The sequence below is a fragment of the Papio anubis genome, chromosome 9 (assembly GCF_008728515.1).
Source record: "Papio anubis isolate 15944 chromosome 9, Panubis1.0, whole genome shotgun sequence".
Lineage (NCBI taxonomy): Eukaryota > Metazoa > Chordata > Mammalia > Primates > Cercopithecidae > Papio > Papio anubis.
This window is the reverse complement of record NC_044984.1, coordinates 57,219,020-57,235,840: the sequence shown is the minus strand read 5'-3', so window position 1 is coordinate 57,235,840 and position 16,821 is coordinate 57,219,020. Positions and strand designations below refer to the sequence as shown.

Here is a 16,821-nt window from a genome sequence, read left to right as displayed (position 1 = left end):
CCTGGGCAACATAAGGAAAACCTTGTCTCTACAAAAAATAAATAAATAAATAATAAATCCTCCCAAACATATTATTTATAAATAATGAATTTACAAATAATAAATTAGACTACAGGTACGTGCCTGTAGTCTCAGCTACAGGGGATGCTGAGGTGGGAGGATCACTTGAGCCTTGGAAGGTTGAGGCTGCAGTGAGCCATGATTGTGCCACTGCACCCCAGCCTGGGCAACAGAGAAAGACCCTGTTTCCCACCACCCCTTCCCACAAAAAAGAGAGAGAATGAAGGCCAGGCACAGCGACTCACGCCTATAATCTCAATGCTTTGGGAGGCTGAAGTGGGAGGATCACCTGAGCCTAGAAGTTCAAGACCAGCTTGGACAATATAACGAAACCCTGTCTCTACAGAAAGTTTAAAAATTATCAGGGCATAGTGGTGCACACCTGTAGTCTCAGCTACTCGGGAGACTGAGGCTAGAGAATCACTTGAGTCCAGGAGTTCAAGGCTGCCTTGGGCTATGATCGCACCACTGCTCTCAAGCCTTGGTGACAGAGTGAGACCTTGACTCTCAGAATTCCTGCTTTGTTTGGGTTTCCCCATTTTCTCCCATGAAAACATGAATAATATTTAACATGTTTACATCTTAACATTTATAGTCTTCCGATTCTGGGTGACATTTTGTGCCCAAGCCAAAATCCCATTTGGGAAAAGATCATATTTTGTTATATTTTGTGCTTTCCGCAGTCTGGCCCATTCATGAGAAACAATATTGGTGCATATTGACATGGGAAAATGGCTGTGCCATCTGAAGTGAAGCAGAACATGATTGTTCATACAAAGAGTGTGATGATATACAGAGAAAAGCATATATGCATAGCCGAAAGTCTTGAAGTTTTAATAAATGGTAACAGTAATTCTATTTGGAAGAGGAAGACAAATTTGTTTTAAAGAATTCCCTGGGCGCCTCAAAAAAGCCTGGAGGCCATATGATATGGTGGTTAAAAAACTTAGACTGGTAATCAATCTTGGCTTCAAGCTCTATTGCTGCACTTACTAAGTGACCTTGAAAAAGTTACTTCCCTGGATCTCAACTTCCTGTTTGGTGAAAAAGAGGCCAATAGAGTTGTTATACTAAGGAATCCAAGGAAAAAAACTAAATGACATATAAAGTACTCCGCACAAATAAATATTAATTCCTAGCATAATAAATATTACTTCCTAGCGCCTCTTCCTAATCCATTACAACAACAAAATTTCACTGGTTCTTTCCTTAGATATCATGAGTCCGGTGGTGTTTACTGAGTAAAGCGCTGGGGAACATATCTTCAAGGAATTCAAATTTGTGGCTAGTTAGATGGTTAGACTAGCCAAGGAATAATGAGCCATAAAGCATGTGTTTCTTGCTTTCTAAGGGACTAGAGGATTTGGATATAGGAAGGAGAACTATATAATCTAAAGAAGAAGAGAATAGGACAATTTGTTTTAAAAGAAAGGAAGAAATAGTCTAGTGTGAAATAAAATTTGCCTTATGGGGCCATTTGAGTTTGAAAGATTAGCTCTAAGGGCTGTTAGCTCTAATAAAGCTAATTACCACAGAGATCCTTGAACCGGACCTAAGGCGGTAGATAAGGTCTTCAGCAAGAGGAGTATCTTGGCTGTAACTGTGGGAGATGGGGGAGCTGCAGACAGGGCAGTCATTGCAGGACTGAGACTGTGGCAGTGAGGAGCTGAACTGGTGAAGGGACCGTGGAAACTAAAAGGTGGCACAGTGAGGCAGACTGGATTTAGAGGATGAAGCTGAGTAAAATTTAAAAAACAAGACTTCGCTTTCCAGCCTACATGAAAGGAAGAATGGTAGTACTTGTTGGGGTCTGAAGAGGAAAAAATATGCCTTTTTTTGTTGTAAGTTTTCTGAACCAATTAAAAAAATACATACTGGAGTCTGGGGTCAAAATAACTTTAATAACTAGTGTAAAGTTAGATTGGTTTGGTTAAAATGGTTTGGATTTGAGACCAAAATGGAGTTCTCATTCGTCTCCTCTAGCCCCCAAATCAAACCCATGGAACAGCTGTGGGCTCTCATCTCCCAATCCCAGAGCGGGAAGGTCTTCCTAGTATTTACCTGCTGGAGGACAGGAGCAGAGGGAACAAGCACCACTTACAGACAAATAGAGACCAGAGAAGTAATCCAGGGAGTTCAGTGTCCCATGTTTCATCTTTCCAGTCTTATTGGGATAGAGGGCATGGAAGAGTTATATCCCAACACAATTCCTCTGTGCCCTTTTTGACTATAAAACAAACCTCCTCCAAAACTTAAAGGTTTTGCAGAACAATTTCTGTTTCTCTTTCATAGTTCCATTGGTTGACTAGGCTCAGCTAGGTGGCTCTCCCTTAGGACCTCTCACATAGCCACAGTCAGATGTGAGTTGGGGCTGGGGTTGTTCTGAAGACTTGTCGCGGCTAGAAGTCCAAGATGGCTTTCTCACATATTAATTGTTGGCTGTCAACTGGGAGTTTAGCTGAGGCAGCAGTACATGGCCTCTCCATGTGGTTTTGACTTCCCAGAGCATGGCAGCTGGATTCTGAGAGAAAATATCTAAAAGTGGGTGGTTCAAGAATCCCAGATAGGCGTGGTGGCATGTAGCCATAGTCTCAGCTACTCGGAGGCTGAGGTAGGAAGATTGCCTGAGCCCAGGAGCTCAAGGTCAGCCTGAGCAACATAGTGATAACCCATCTTGAAAGAAAGAGAGAGAGAGAGAGAGAGGGAGGGAGGGAGGGGTAGGGAGGGAGGGGAGGGGGGAGAGAGAGAGACAGAGAGAGAAAGGGAGAAAGGGAGAAAAGAAAATAGTCCGAGGCAGAATCAGCAAGGCTTCTTAAAACCTAGCCTAAGAAATCCCAGAACATCAGCACTGCCACATTCTGTTGGTCCAGGACATCACTAAGGCTAGTCCATGTTTGAGGATAGGGGAATTGGATCCACCTCTTGATGTGAGGAATAACATGCTTGTACAGGAAGGGAAGGAACTGATGGCAGTCATCCTGGAGACAGACACTCTGTCACAGCCTTCCTGTAGAAATGCCCTCCCCACTGTGAAATCTTGAGGGTGAAAAGTAATAATCATCTGTCTTTCCAGGCCTAAGTAATATAAGTTGATGAGTTAGCTGTTTAGCTAATTAAGAAAGGAAATCTAGCAGTGTAAAGGCAGATTTACAAAGAAGCTAATTAAACTTAAGTATTGGGGACCTTCGCTCAGATCAGCCCCTGTGAGTTCTGATTGTTGCCGGAAACTGTAGACAGGCTGTTCCAGATGAGGAGGAGCCAGGTTGCAATCAGGAAACATTTATGTAAACATTTCTCAAAGGAAGGGGACCTCAGCTTCCAGGGTTCCAGTAACATGTTGTGATTTTTTTTTCTCATTCTTAATAAGCATTCACATTAGTATCTAAATTTGTATTCATAATTACTTTTGTATTCTTAAACAGAGCCCCCAAAATTTCATAAACCTCAGACCTCACAAAACATGTATCCCCCTGCAAAAAGGGAAAATGAGGAGTTCTAAGGATACTTTGTTAGTCTTAAGCATTCATATTTGACAGCTTTCTTGAGCCACTCTCCAGCCCTGCATATCTGTAATATCTCATACTTCTGTGTTCTCAATTAGCATGGCACACCCTTGGGGGCAATTTGCCCCCTCCCACCACCGCCACCACTTTGAATATTTTGGGGGATAAAATCACATTAAGTGTACAGGTGGCCAGGCGTGGTGACTCACACCTGTAATCCCAGCACTTTGGGAGGCTGCGGCAGGTAGGTCCCGAGGTCAAGAGATCGAGACCATACTGGCCAATATGGTGAAACCCCGTCTCTATTAAAAATACAAAAATTAGCTGAGCATGGTGGCGGGTGCCTGTAGTCCCAGTTATTTGGGAGGCTGAGGCAGGAGAATCACTTGAACCCAGGAGGCGGAGGTTGCAGTGAGCCGAGATCTCACCACGGCACTCCAGCCTGGCAACAGAGCAAGACTCTGTCTCAAAAAACAAAGAGTATACAGGCTGGGTGTGGTAGCTCCTGCCTGTAATCACAGAACTTTGGGAGGCTGAGGCAGGTGGATCACATGAGGCCAGGAGATCAAGGGTAGCCTGGCCAACATGGTGAAACCCTGTCTCTACTAAAAATACAAAAACTAAGCATGGTGATGCATGCTTGTAATCCCAGCTGCTTAGAAGGCTGAGGCGCAAGAATCGCTTGAACCAGGAGGCAGAGGCTGTAGTGAGCTGAGATTACGCCATTGCACTCCAGCCTGAGCAACGGAGTAAGACTCTGTCTCAGAAAGAAAAAAAAAAAAAAGTATGCAGAAGCTACTTCTCATCTTACATGGGAGAGACTTCATGATGTGGCCTGTGCATCTCCATCTCTAATCTCAGGTCTGGCTATAAAAATCAGTTGTGTGCATCTGTGTGTCATTTACATGGCTGGTTCTCATTTGGCCAATGACTTGAGATTTGCCAACCAGCTGTTGGAATAAAACCTGAGATTTACTCTGACACACACCAAAAAACTAACTTAGCAACTCACAAAATTCATGGTCACACAACAGAAACCAACCTGTATGTGTCAAACATTTCCTGTCATTGGAGATTGTTGCCCTCTGATCCCCTCCTGAAAAATAATAATTTCATTTGGATGTTTCAGTTAAATATGCTGTATCTTTTTTATATTTATTGCATTAATGCATATAAGAATGTTTAGAAGTTGGTTTAAAAAAAGCAAATCCTGGGCCTGGTGACTCATGCTTGTAATTCTAGCACTTTAGGAGACCAAGGTAGGAGGTTGGCTTGAGCTCAGGATTTCAAGCCAGCCTAGGCAACACAGTGAGACCCTGTCTCTGAAAACAACACAAAACTTAGCCAGGCATGGTATGTGCACCTATAGTACCAGCTACTTGGGAGGCTGAGGTGGGAGGATTCATCGCTTGAGTCCAGGAGGTGAAGGCTGTGGTGAGACATTGCACCAGTGCACTACAGCCTGGGCCACAGGGGAAGACCCTGTCTTTGAAAAAGAAAAAAATGCAAATCCCTGAAATCCACTTCCTGAAAATCTGAATCATTGATCTAGGATGAGTTCTAAACATTTTTACATTTTGGATAATTCTGTAGTAAGTGATCTAAAGACCACTCTTTGAGAAACAGATAATGTCACAGGATCCTTAGGGTGTTGCTTCACCAGCCGGAAACCTCTATGGCTGGTGGTGTCTTTGCCCAAGTTTTGCTCAGGCCCACTGGGCCAGTTCTGCCCACTCAGCCTGGCAGGCTGCACTCAGCTTTTGCTACCAGCTCAGAGCCCATGCCTGCCAAGAGCGAGCCAGGCACAGAGCAGTGAGGGGTGTGTGAGCGAGTAAGCAAGTATGGGGTTCGGCCACTACACACATCCAGACATACCGCCTGTGGCACCAGCACAGGTGCCAGTTCCCTGCCGTGGCTGAACCAGGCATACCACAAGCGGCTTCCATTGTGGGCACCGGGGAATGCGGTGGTACCTGAAAGCTTGGAGGTACCAGGAACTGTAGAGCCCCAAAGAGGGTGTTACAGCCCTGGCTCAGGGAGCTCCTAAGTCTAGGTTCCCCAAAGGGCCATGGCTCTTTCCTCCTCTTTTCTCTCCTCCTCATTGCCTGCAGTGTGGCAAGAGCGAGGCGTTTCAGCCCTGTTTATGTTACAACAGTGGGTCCTGAGTTCTTGTCCCACGTCCAGGAAGAATGAGGTACATGGGCAACTGGAGGATGAGCAAGGCCAAGAGGTGCTTTATTGAGCTATCGCTCACCCAGGAGACCTGAAGTGGGTAGCTTCTTTCCACAGGCAGGTCGTCTTGATGAGTGCAGCCCTCAGTGGAGAGGAGACCCAGAGTGGGTAGCTCCTATCTGCAGGCAGGTTGTGCCATTGTTTCTGTGAGTCTGGCTGAATCCGGGGTTTTTACAGGCTTCAGAAGGGAGGAAGTGCATGCTGATTGGTTCATGGGTGGCCATGAGTGGGCCAGAAAAAGCACCATAAGTTCTCACTCCAGGTCGTGAGCCCCACCTGGAACTGACAGTCTGACTCCCATGCTTCAAGCTATCCCTGGCTTGAAGGTGCTGCTTCACCAGGGACCTGCCCCTTTCTACCCAGGAACATGTCTGCCTCCTGCTGCCATCAACATGTCATCCATGACACCCTGGCTGTCTGCATCAAGAGGTGCCTGCAGGCCCACCTTGAGCCACCCTCAGCCCTTCCCCTTGGCCTCCCTCTCGTGCTTGGTGGTGACCAAAGCCCAGAGGTGGCTGAGGTGGCAGGGGGCTGGCACATCAGTGCTGCCCCAAGCCCCCACACACCCAGCCAGGTCACGACAGTGCCCAGGCTCAGTCACAACTTTGCTCCACACTGGAGTGGGCACTGGGAGCTGAGAGAGGCCAGGCAGCAGGAGCAGGCACTTCTGAGCCTGCAGGGGCAGGGGTACTTCCAAGGCACCCAAGAGCATAGGGATGCCTGGGTCTGTAGCCATGGTTGGGTGGCTGCACCTGCACCTGGAAGGAGAGGGCTCCTGCCCCACCAACTTGGGGGCTCCCACCAGCTCCATGGAGCACACAACCCAGTTGTGCCACCCCTGCTACGGCCAGCATCTTTGCAGCGGCTGCTCCAGACAGACTGCTACTGCCATCAGTAAGCTGTTCTTCACTGTGCTGCAGGAACTTGCTTTACAATCCTAAAATGGGTTTGTGATGCGTCCATATTGTAGTCCCAGATTGTGTGATTCACTCCTACAATGCATGTGGCTCATGCCAGGCTGGTGGGTTAAGGATATGATATACCTCATTCTGCACTTGAACAAGCTATGTCTTGGGCTTCTTGCTACCAGAACAACTGCAATCAGTGGGATTGACTTTGTCACACAGCAGGTATCCCACAGTTCACCTGTGGTGATTGCATCTGCCCTTCTAAGGCAGCATGCATAATACCTTGCTCACTGGCTCTTGAGATCTCTGAAAACCTTCTGTGGTGAAGAGTCCTGTAAAGTAGTGACACTGATTCTTTCAGTCCCAATGGCCAGAAGCAGCAGTCATTTTATTATTTATATGTCAGGCGACCATCTTACTTAACCCCTCAACCAGGAATTTTCAAGAATCAAAGGGGACATTATTAATAATTATGCTGGGAAAACAGGTGCAAACCAAAACTATTGGAGCAAACACGGATATGTGGTCACTCTCTGCCTCACCTACCTCCTGGGTGGACTTGAGGCAACTCAGTTCATCTGTTCTGCACCCTCATGTTTGCATTCACAGGTTAGGATTTCTTCTGATGCTTATCTTTGCAAATGGGCATTTTTGTGAAGATAGACTTATTCCTCAAATAATTATTGAGCTATATTGAAACCCATTCATTCACTAATTCATTCAATGGTCCTTTGGATTTACTGGTGAACAAACCATTGGAAACCCAGAGACTTGTAACGTGCCAGGCCTTGTGTATAGAAAGTGGAAACTTTATGCAATAGTAGCCAGGCATTGGTTATACCTTCAGGCTCTCTGCACAATATCTCATATTTTAGCTGGTTTAGAAAGAAACTTTTTGAGCTATTATATTGTATCTACCCTCCAAATTCAAATGTTTGGTCTGTAGACTCCAAAAAACAAACTCTCAAGAATATCTATGGCATATTTCAAGTATAAACGTATACCTGCAGCCAAAACAGCTCCTTTTGCATAGTATGAGCAGCCAATATATTTGTAACACTTCGGTGTCACTGGATTCACTTGCAGCCCAATGTTCTAAAGTCCTGTGGTCAGTCACATCAAGGCCTGATGCTGTGATGAGAGTCGGAGGATGTTGGAGCCATGAGCAGTGGCCACCTAGGTCTAACTTCTCATTTCACAAACAGAGGGCAGATTTGAGAAGTCTAGCCTCACCCTCCCCACTCCCCAGGGGACATCCAGTACTGTGGCCAAACCAAGCAAGGTAAGGCTGCCCAAACACACCAGCCCTTTCTCACATCCCCAGGCTTTGGCCCCTGCAGCTTCCCCTTCACGTAAGGCATACAATGTCCAGCTCGTCCATCCAAGGAATTGGTACCCCCCTTACCTTTGGTATTCCCAGCAAATGGTCTGTAAGCTTTGAAACTGAATGAATAAAGTGATTTTGCCTAATAAGCAGAGGTGGGTTTCAAACCCAAGTCTTCTGCCACCAGATTCAGTGTTTGTTTCATGACATCAAGTAGCGTATATAGAATACTACAGAGAATTTGGGTGTAGTCTTGGTAGCCTGCTGGAATGCCAGTCTTGAAATGATCAACTTGTTTTATAGGACTGCAGGAAGTATGTTGGTGTTTTATTTTCTTCTTGTTATAAGTGTCATTTTCAAGGATCTATAGGTTCAGCTGTTGGGTTGGACATATGAAGTTGAAGGGATAAGATTTCATCTCTTTGTTTCCCACCAACTATTGGCAACCTTTACCTTGGGAACCACCTTTGGCTATTTCTGCCAGGAAACACTATTGAGAGCTCCAATCACTGCTATTTTAAATGAGACTTTGGGAATTGAATCCCTGTTCCCCTGAGCCCACTCTTAATCCTTTCCTTCTACCAACTAGACGATATTCAGATGTGGTTGCCCTGAGGTCAGCACCATAAAAGAATTAAAATTGGCAGTTCCCTTCCACATTATTTGATCTTAATTACAGCTTTGTGAGAGAAGTAGAGCAGTTGTTATAATATTTCCTTTTTCTTGTGTTTTTCAGTTTTTAAAAAATGATTTCAGAGATAGGAAAATTGAGCACTAGGCCAGGTGTGGTGGCGCGTATGTGTAATTCCAGCACTTTGGGAGGCCAAGGTGGGCAGATCTCCTGAGCTCAGGAGTTTGAGGCCAGTCTGAGAAACAGGAAATTTGTTTTTACAAAAAGTAAAGAAGTATAGGTGGTGTGCGCCTATAGTCCCAGCTACTTAGGAGGCTGGGAGGGTTGCTTGAGTGTGGGAGGCTGAGGCTGCAGTGAGCCAGAATTGTGCCACTGTACTCTAGCCTGGGCGACACAGCAAGACCCTGTCTCAAAAAAAATAAAAATAAGAAAGGTGGATCTTCTCAAGTCACAAGGCTTATTAGAAGCAGAGACCTGAAGCAAGGCTTCTGATAAGAAGGGCAAGCCTCCTTCTCTTCCACAAAGCCAGTCCTGAGCTGCAGGAGCTCATTGTCCTACATTGAGTACTTAAAAGGGAAAAACCAGTTTGGAGAATCTGCTGAACTGATCAAGATGTAAAAGCCGTAAGCAGCAGAGATTTGGCAAATGGAAGAATTGATGGATTCTTTTTAAAAGTAGCTTTAAGAAGCCAGTGTCAGCTTATAGTGGTATGAGCCCTCCTAACATGCCACTGAAATATTATCAATAATAAGGCAAAGATGGGAGCAAGTATTACACAAACGCTGAAACAGCAGCCTGCAGCCGAGCACTAAGTGGAGGTGCTGTATTAAAGAGTTGCTTGTCACAGGCTCCTGTGTAAAATAAGTGCCCAATGTTGACATTAAGGACATCTCTAAGTGCTCTGAAACCGAGGGCTCTGTGAGAGCAGTCAGCATTTGGCTTATTCAGAGCACATTAGTCAATGTTCTTGTTTGCCCCCAGACTTATTCCTGCTCCCCCACACTGATTGTTTATTGACAGCTCCCCTGAAAACAAAGGAAGAAAAGGAAAGAGTTTGCCACTTCTGTTATATATCAGCACATTACGTTTTCTTGATGATTTGGAAGTGTCACAATTAACAAACTAAATCTGTTGGATCACCATGAAATGAGGGGGTCTTCTGAAAGTATCTTGTATGTTTAATTTGTTTCTTCCTCTCTCCTTCCCCTGTTTATGCTTTGTCTCAGCAAGTATGTCCTGAAGACCTACTGTGGTTTACACTATAGAAGATACTGCTAGACCCACAGAGGAAATACAAATTGGGATTTCTGGGCCTTCAGAAGTTGAATTTTGGTGGGACAGTAAGATGACTAATTCCCGGGGTGTTCATTGTAAGCTGGACAGGGGTAAATACCCAATGAGGAAATGCTTTCCTTGGTTGTGAATTGAGTGCTAGGCACAATGCTCTGTTCTGGGCACAAAAACAGATAGGATAAAATGGACCTTACCCCTAAAGGAGTTTCTCATCTGTTACAGTTTTTCAAGGTGAGATTCCCCCCACCACTTGCATCAGAATTCCCTGGGTCCTTGTTGAAGTATGCAGCTCAGATCTGTACAATCAGACTCTTAAAGGTAGGATCTCTGAATCTTAATTTGGTCAAGGTAGCACTCCAGGTGATTCTAAACACATTTAGGTTTGAGAATATCTAATCTTTTAGAAGAGACAGAAAAGTGGGCCCTGAAAGGCTGATAACAAAGATGCCAGCGGTGTTTCAGGACCAGCGTGCTATTTGTCAGTTGCCTGTCTCCTTTGTTGTGATCAGATCATAAGGAAAGCTTCAGAAGCCTCATGAGGGGATGGAGCACATTCACTTTTTGTTCTTCACCTGGTTGCTCTGGCAAAAGCAATAATATTCTGCCATATTCCAGATTCAGATTCTGCTGAGATAGGATCAGCCTTGTCAGTCTTCCAGGGTAGATCAGATGCTATGTACCTCTCTGTACCTAAAGGACAAGGCACAGAGCTTCATCTCTGTGGGACAATCAGTTTCAACTACTATTCATTCAGTGAACCAGGTGTCAGGTTGGGCATTGAAGATACAAAGAGGAAAAAACAGTCCCAACCCTCATGGTGTTTACAGCCTAGTGTCAGGACAGGGCCATAAATCGATGATTACAGTTTCATACAAAACTGATAGACAAAGATTTACCCACAGTGAAACACATAGGTAAATGTTACATTAGTGGGTGTGAAAGAATTGTGCCTGCAGAGGACCAGGGAAAAGAAAGATGGCCTCTCTTTGGTCCTCCTCAGGATTGCTTTGGCAGGAGAGAGTGGCAGCCACCTTTCTCAGCCCCCCTTGTTCACCACCAGTCTAACACTGAGTAACAGAAACTCAAAGGAAGGTTGGGGAGGTGCAAGAAGGGACCCATGGGAAATTGACTTGCTCAGATGGTATCTTCTCAGAGAGGCCCACCATGACCTCATCTTCTAAAATGACACGGTTGTTCTCCTTACCATGCTGGATTTTTCTTCAGAGCATCTGTCATCTTCTGACATTGTAATTTATTTGTGTGTCTATCTTGTCTACTAGTTTAGAAGTTGTGAGAGGCTTTGTCAGTTTTGTTCACTGTGTCCCCAGTGCCTGGAAAACAAGTTGGCACACAGCAAGTATGCAATAAAAGTGTACTGAAGGCAGCAGAAAGGCAGGTCCACACAGGTCCCATTTTTCAGCTGCTCAGATTATATTGCTCTGAAAAACTGCAAGAATCTCAAGGATTCGTCTGGCTTTTCTCTCCCTTTCTTGGCAGATGGGAACCCAGGAAGGAGCCATTAGAAGGTCTGACCATGTTCCCCAGTCCCACTTCAAAGGCTTTTCTGTAGCACACCTGTCCCCTCCAGGGCTGCAAAGACTCTTCCAGATGTCTGAGTCCTGGGGAGCTTCAGAGCCCATTAGTTTGATGTGAGGCTTCCAGGAACGTTAAGAAGCTATTTAAGGAATTGAACAGGGGAACTTTGAGGATGTGAGTATGGTCCGATTGAGTAAGGCCAACAACAGCTTCAGGGAGGGAAGGTCAGGACTCCAGAGCCCAGTGGAATCCTTTGAAGCCTTTGCTGCTGGGGAGGATGAGCACACAGTGGGATGACTTGCACGGCAGTCCAATTCTTCTGAAAACATTTTTGCAAAGTGTTCTGCATCACAGGTTAATGTATAAGACACGAGTTGTAAGTGGAAAGTTAGCAAAGATTTTTGGAAATTGGCTAAAGGGCAGGAAACAGGGTGGTTGTAAAAACCTCAAAAGATGTTAATTGGGGAGTGCTTCACGGACCAGGGTTGTGATCAGCTTTTTATTATTTTCATAAAAATTACATGAAGAATGGTCTTGACAAGGATTTTCATGTTAGCTAAATAAACTACATTAGGGAGCCGAGCATAGAAATGGAAACGGTAGAATTAGGGAAAGATTACATTTATTGATGGAATTGAAGAGTAGCATTTTATAACGTGTGTATGTATCAACCCATATCCATTCTGTTGGCCAGATTTCCATTTGAGTGTGGACAAGACAACTTCAGCTTGAATAACACAACCTGTCACATTTCTTGGGTCAGCAGGAAGCACTTTAAAGAAGGTTTGGCACCCTACTCATAGAGCAGACTCTGAAATTAAATGGATGTTATCTGTAGACCTGAACCCTCTCTTTTAGAAGAAGCTGCAAGGCAGATGGAATCTCCTGTTTACTACCAACATAAGACTGGGACATCCACATCTCACCACCTCTTATGACTCAATATTGTCTCTCAGATGGAGTTCAAATTATCCCAAAAATGTATTGTAGATATAACCCAATAAGAAGCTAGGAATCAATCCCCCAAACACTATTTTTGTTTTTAAAAGACTGGGTCTCACTCTGTCACCCAGGCTGGAGTGCAATGGCACAGTCATGGCTCACCACAGCCTCAAACTCCTGGGTTCAAGCAATTCTCCTGCCTCAGCCTCCCAAGTAGCTGGGACCACAGGCATGCACCACCATGCCCAGGGTCTCACTGTTTTAATTTTTGTAGAGACAGGGTCTCACTATGTTGCCGAGGCTGGTCACGAACTCCTGGCCTCAAGTTATCCCCCTGCCTTGGCCTCCTAGCAGTGTCTCTCAAGCAAAGTTATTGTATACTGAAAGTAACAACACAGTGAACCAGTACTTGAAGCTAGGAGCCCGGAGGTGACATTTACAGTCTGTCTAGAGCCCACTCTAAGGAACAGTCTCCACAGTCGTCATAAAGTCCACTGAGCCATTGATTCCCTTGTGTACAAATCTGGCCCAGTAGGAATCCTCTCTGACCTTGCTACTCAGGGCTCAGTCTGTGAACCTGCAGCGTTGGCATCACCTGGGAGGAAGCTGAACCACAGCTCTCAAGCCCACCCAGAGCTGAATTGTAATCTGGATTTTAGCAGGATCCCTAACTGATTTCTGTGCACATTAATATTTGAGAAGTTAAACTCTGACACACCCAAGAATCATAGAAAATAAAGCATAGGAGGGTTGCTTGTTTCTGACAGAGTGAAAATTGGACCACATTCGTCAGTGACCTGAGGACAGAATTCTGACATTTGGGACTTTCTGGTCTGCTGGAAACTGAAGCTTTCCTGTTTTCTTTAATTTGGCTTAAAAGGCTAGTGCCTTCTGCGGAACATAAGTTTAGCCTTAAGTGAGCATGCCTTTTGAAAAGAAGATGTTAAACGCCAGTGCAGTGTACTCCTGAGTGTTCTTCCCTTGAGCATGGCTCATGTGCCGGGCCATTAGCTAATTGTTACCTTCTTGTTCACAGTCCACAGAGGCCTGGCGCCTGGCGGCTGCTTTTCATTTGAGCTCATTCACCCAGGGCCCTGTGGATAGACATTTTGTTGTGTTCTGCTGCTGGGAACAGGCTGTCAGCCCACAGGACCAGCCCCACGGCAGGGCATCACTAGCCTGGACAAACCTTTCTAAAACATAGGAGGCTTGGCTTTCAAAGACCTCAACACATTCAGTCTCTAGGCTGAGGTGATATGATTGTCTCTAGATCTCAGATGACATAACAATGGCTGTGCCGTGAGACACGTGCCCTGACCCGTCGCTTTCACTCAGACTTGCATTTAGAAAATACAGGAATGGGCTGGGCGTGGTGGCTCACACCTGTAACCCCAGCACTTTGGGAGGCTGAGGCAGGCGGATCACTTGAAGCCAGGGGTTCCAGACCAGCCTGGCCAACATGGTAAAACCCCGTCTCTACTAAAAATACAAAAATTAGCTGGGTGTAGTGGCACACGCCTGTAATCCCAGCTACTTGGGAGGCTGAGGCGGGAGAATCACTTGAACCCTGGAGGTGGAGGTTGCAGTGAGCTGAGATCATGCCATTGTACTCTAGCCTAGGTGACAGAGTGAGAGACTCCATCTCAATTTTAAAAAAAAAAGAAAGAAAGAAAGAAAGAAAATAGAGAAATGAGGGAGGCCAAAGGAGATTGACTAAATTGACTTGCCTTTGTTCTCAGTTCATGAGATGGTGTAGGCAGGGGTTGATTCTGCCAAACTAGGAGCGAAGAGCAGTGAAACCCCAAACCCCTCTCCACACATTCTTATCCCTCCCCACCCACATTGAAGTAGGATGAACATAGAATTGTGGCCTAGCCCACAAGTACTAAGCCCACCTCTTAGGCTCATTCACAAATGTGTATTAGGCTCCATGTGTCTATATAGCAAGTCTCCAAGGGAGACTATCCCTGGCCACAAAGCTTGCTGTATAATGAAGTACCCTACAATGAAAACCACTAGGCTGGCAGGAAAAGGGAAGGGGAATCACAAGTCAATTTGTTAGGGAGAATAATATGCTTCCAATTTCTTAAGTGGTGGCATTCCTGGTTTTTTCAGGTAAGAATCTACGATCTTTCAAAATATGATCATGGAGCAGATGATGTGCTGATCTTGGCCACTGATGGACTCTGGGATGTTTTATCAAATGAAGAAGTAGCAGAAGCAATCACTCAGTTTCTTCCTAACTGTGATCCAGATGATCCTCACAGGTTTGTGCATTTCTACAATTGTAGGGTTGTTCCTCAAGCATTCTTCCATGACATGCCTGAAATAAATAATAATCATGCAGTTTTCATAATTCATGACTTAGAGGCTGATATGGATGGTACAGTAACCAAACTGCAGAAGGGATTATCTTTCTTGTAAGAGGTACTTTCTGACCGGGCATGACAGCTCATGCCTATAATCCCAGCACTTTGGGAGGCCAAGGTGGGTGAATCACGAGGTCAGGAGTTCTAGACCAGCCTGGCCAACATGGTGAAACTCTGTGTCTACTAAAAATACAAAAATTAGCTGGGCATGGTGGTGGGCACCTGTAATCCCAGTTACTTGGGAGGCTAAGGCAGGAGAATTGCTTGAACCTGGGAGGTAGAGGTTGCAGTGAGCTGAGACCACGCCACTGCACTCTAGCCTAGGCGACAGAGTGACCCTGTGTCTCAAAACAAAACAAAACAAAAAAAAAGAGGTACTTTCTCTGCCAAATAAAAATTCTCCTTAAGTTGAACCTAGATACAAGTGGTAAAGAATTTGAGTATTTAGGCATTTCAGCAACATACCTTTCTCACATTTTTATTTCCTCTAAACTATCCTCTAAAGTAGAAATAATCCCATTTTTGATCCTGTTGATGAAAGTGATGGCAAATGCATCCCAGCATTGATGGTCATCCATTGGAGAATTGTTTCTTTTGAGAAATATTTGGTAACGAGAGAAAGATCCAAGTTAAGTACTTCTTACAGTCTAGCGGCAGTGTAAATTACCCAAACATCCTCAGAAGACTCTCATAAATAAACAGAAACTACCTCTCGAGAAAGGCAGCTTTAACTAGAACACAAGTCACCATGAGTAAAAGCCAGCAGGAATAACAGAGAAATCAGAATTGGACCAGTAAATACTTCTTTATTGGATTTAGCAGTCAAAAATATAAATATTTTTAGGTGAGTATGGTGACACACGCCTGTAGTCTCAGCTACTTGGGAGGCTGAGGCACGAGAATTGCTGGAACCTGGGAGGCAGAGGTTGCAGTGAGCCAAGATCGCGCCACTGCACTCCACCCTCGGTGACAGAGCAAGGCTTAGTCTCAAAACACAAACAAAAGTAAGCCAACAAAAATATAAATATTTTAACATGCTTCAGCAGATTTTTTTTAGCCAAGCGTGGTGGCTCGCACCCGTAATCCCAACACTTTGGGAGATGATGCAGGAGGATCACTTGAGCCACAGGAGTTTAAGACAAGCCTGGGAAACATGGTGAAACCCCATCTTTACAAAAATTAGCTGAGCATGGTGGTGCAATGCCTGTAGTTCCAACTGCGGGAGGCTGAGGTGGGACTGCTTGAGCCCAAGAGGCAGAGGTTGCAGTGAGCCAAGATAAATCGCACCACTGCACTCCAGCCTAGGCAGCAGAGCAAGACTCTGTCTCAAAACAAACAAAAAAATTTAAAGCATTTAAAATATGAGCCTTAAAAGAGACTAAAAAAATGACTAAACAATTTTTAAGAAAATGGAATTCTAGAGATGAAAATTATAAAAACAGGGATTAAAAATTCACTGAATTAAACAGATTAGAGCTAGTTGAAGAGAACACTGGTGAACTAAAAAATTGATCTTAATAATCCAGTCTATGGCTTAGACAAAGAGAAAAGAAAATGTGAAATGAGACTAAGAGACTAAAAAGATGGCCTAAGGTGCTCTAAAAGAATTCCAAAAGGATAAACTATAGAAGATGGGAAGAAGTTCTGGAATTTTTTTGACAATACTAAACGTAAGATTCAGAAAGCCTGACAAATCTCTGGAAGGAGAAATAAAATAGTGAAACTGAAGAACAGCTGAGTGCAGTGGCTCATCCATGTAATCCCAGCACTTTGGGAGGTGGAGGTGGGCAGATCACCTGGGGTCAGGAGTTCAAGACCAGCCTAGCCAACATGGTGAAACTCCCATCTCTACTAAAAATACAAAAATTAGCCAGGCATGGTGGTGCATTGGTGTAATTCCAGCTACTCAAGAGGCTGAGGCATGAGAATTGCTTGAACCCAGGAGGTGGAAGTTGCAGTGAGTTGAGATCACGCCACTGCACTACAGGCTGGGTGACAGAGTGAGACTCTCTCTCAAAAAAAA

General features: G+C 44.8%; 1 protein-coding gene across 4 annotated transcripts in view; it reads left to right on the top strand.

The window, feature by feature from the left end:
• Window positions 1-16,821, top strand: part of PPM1H (protein phosphatase, Mg2+/Mn2+ dependent 1H) — a 288,361-nt gene that overhangs the window by 249,762 nt on the left and 21,778 nt on the right. For 3 of the 4 annotated variants that reach the window (XR_004176102.1, XM_003906709.5, XM_031650590.1), the window contains exon 9: window positions 14,545-14,696. Coding sequence is in view for 2 of the 4 variants with exons in the window: in XM_003906709.5 (XP_003906758.2) it covers window positions 14,545-14,696 (152 nt within the window). In the remaining 2 variants the exon portion in view is untranslated. Of the gene's footprint in view, window positions 1-7,789; window positions 7,986-14,544; window positions 14,697-16,821 lie in introns of those variants that run through there. The other variant, XR_004176103.1, reaches the window with a different exon arrangement.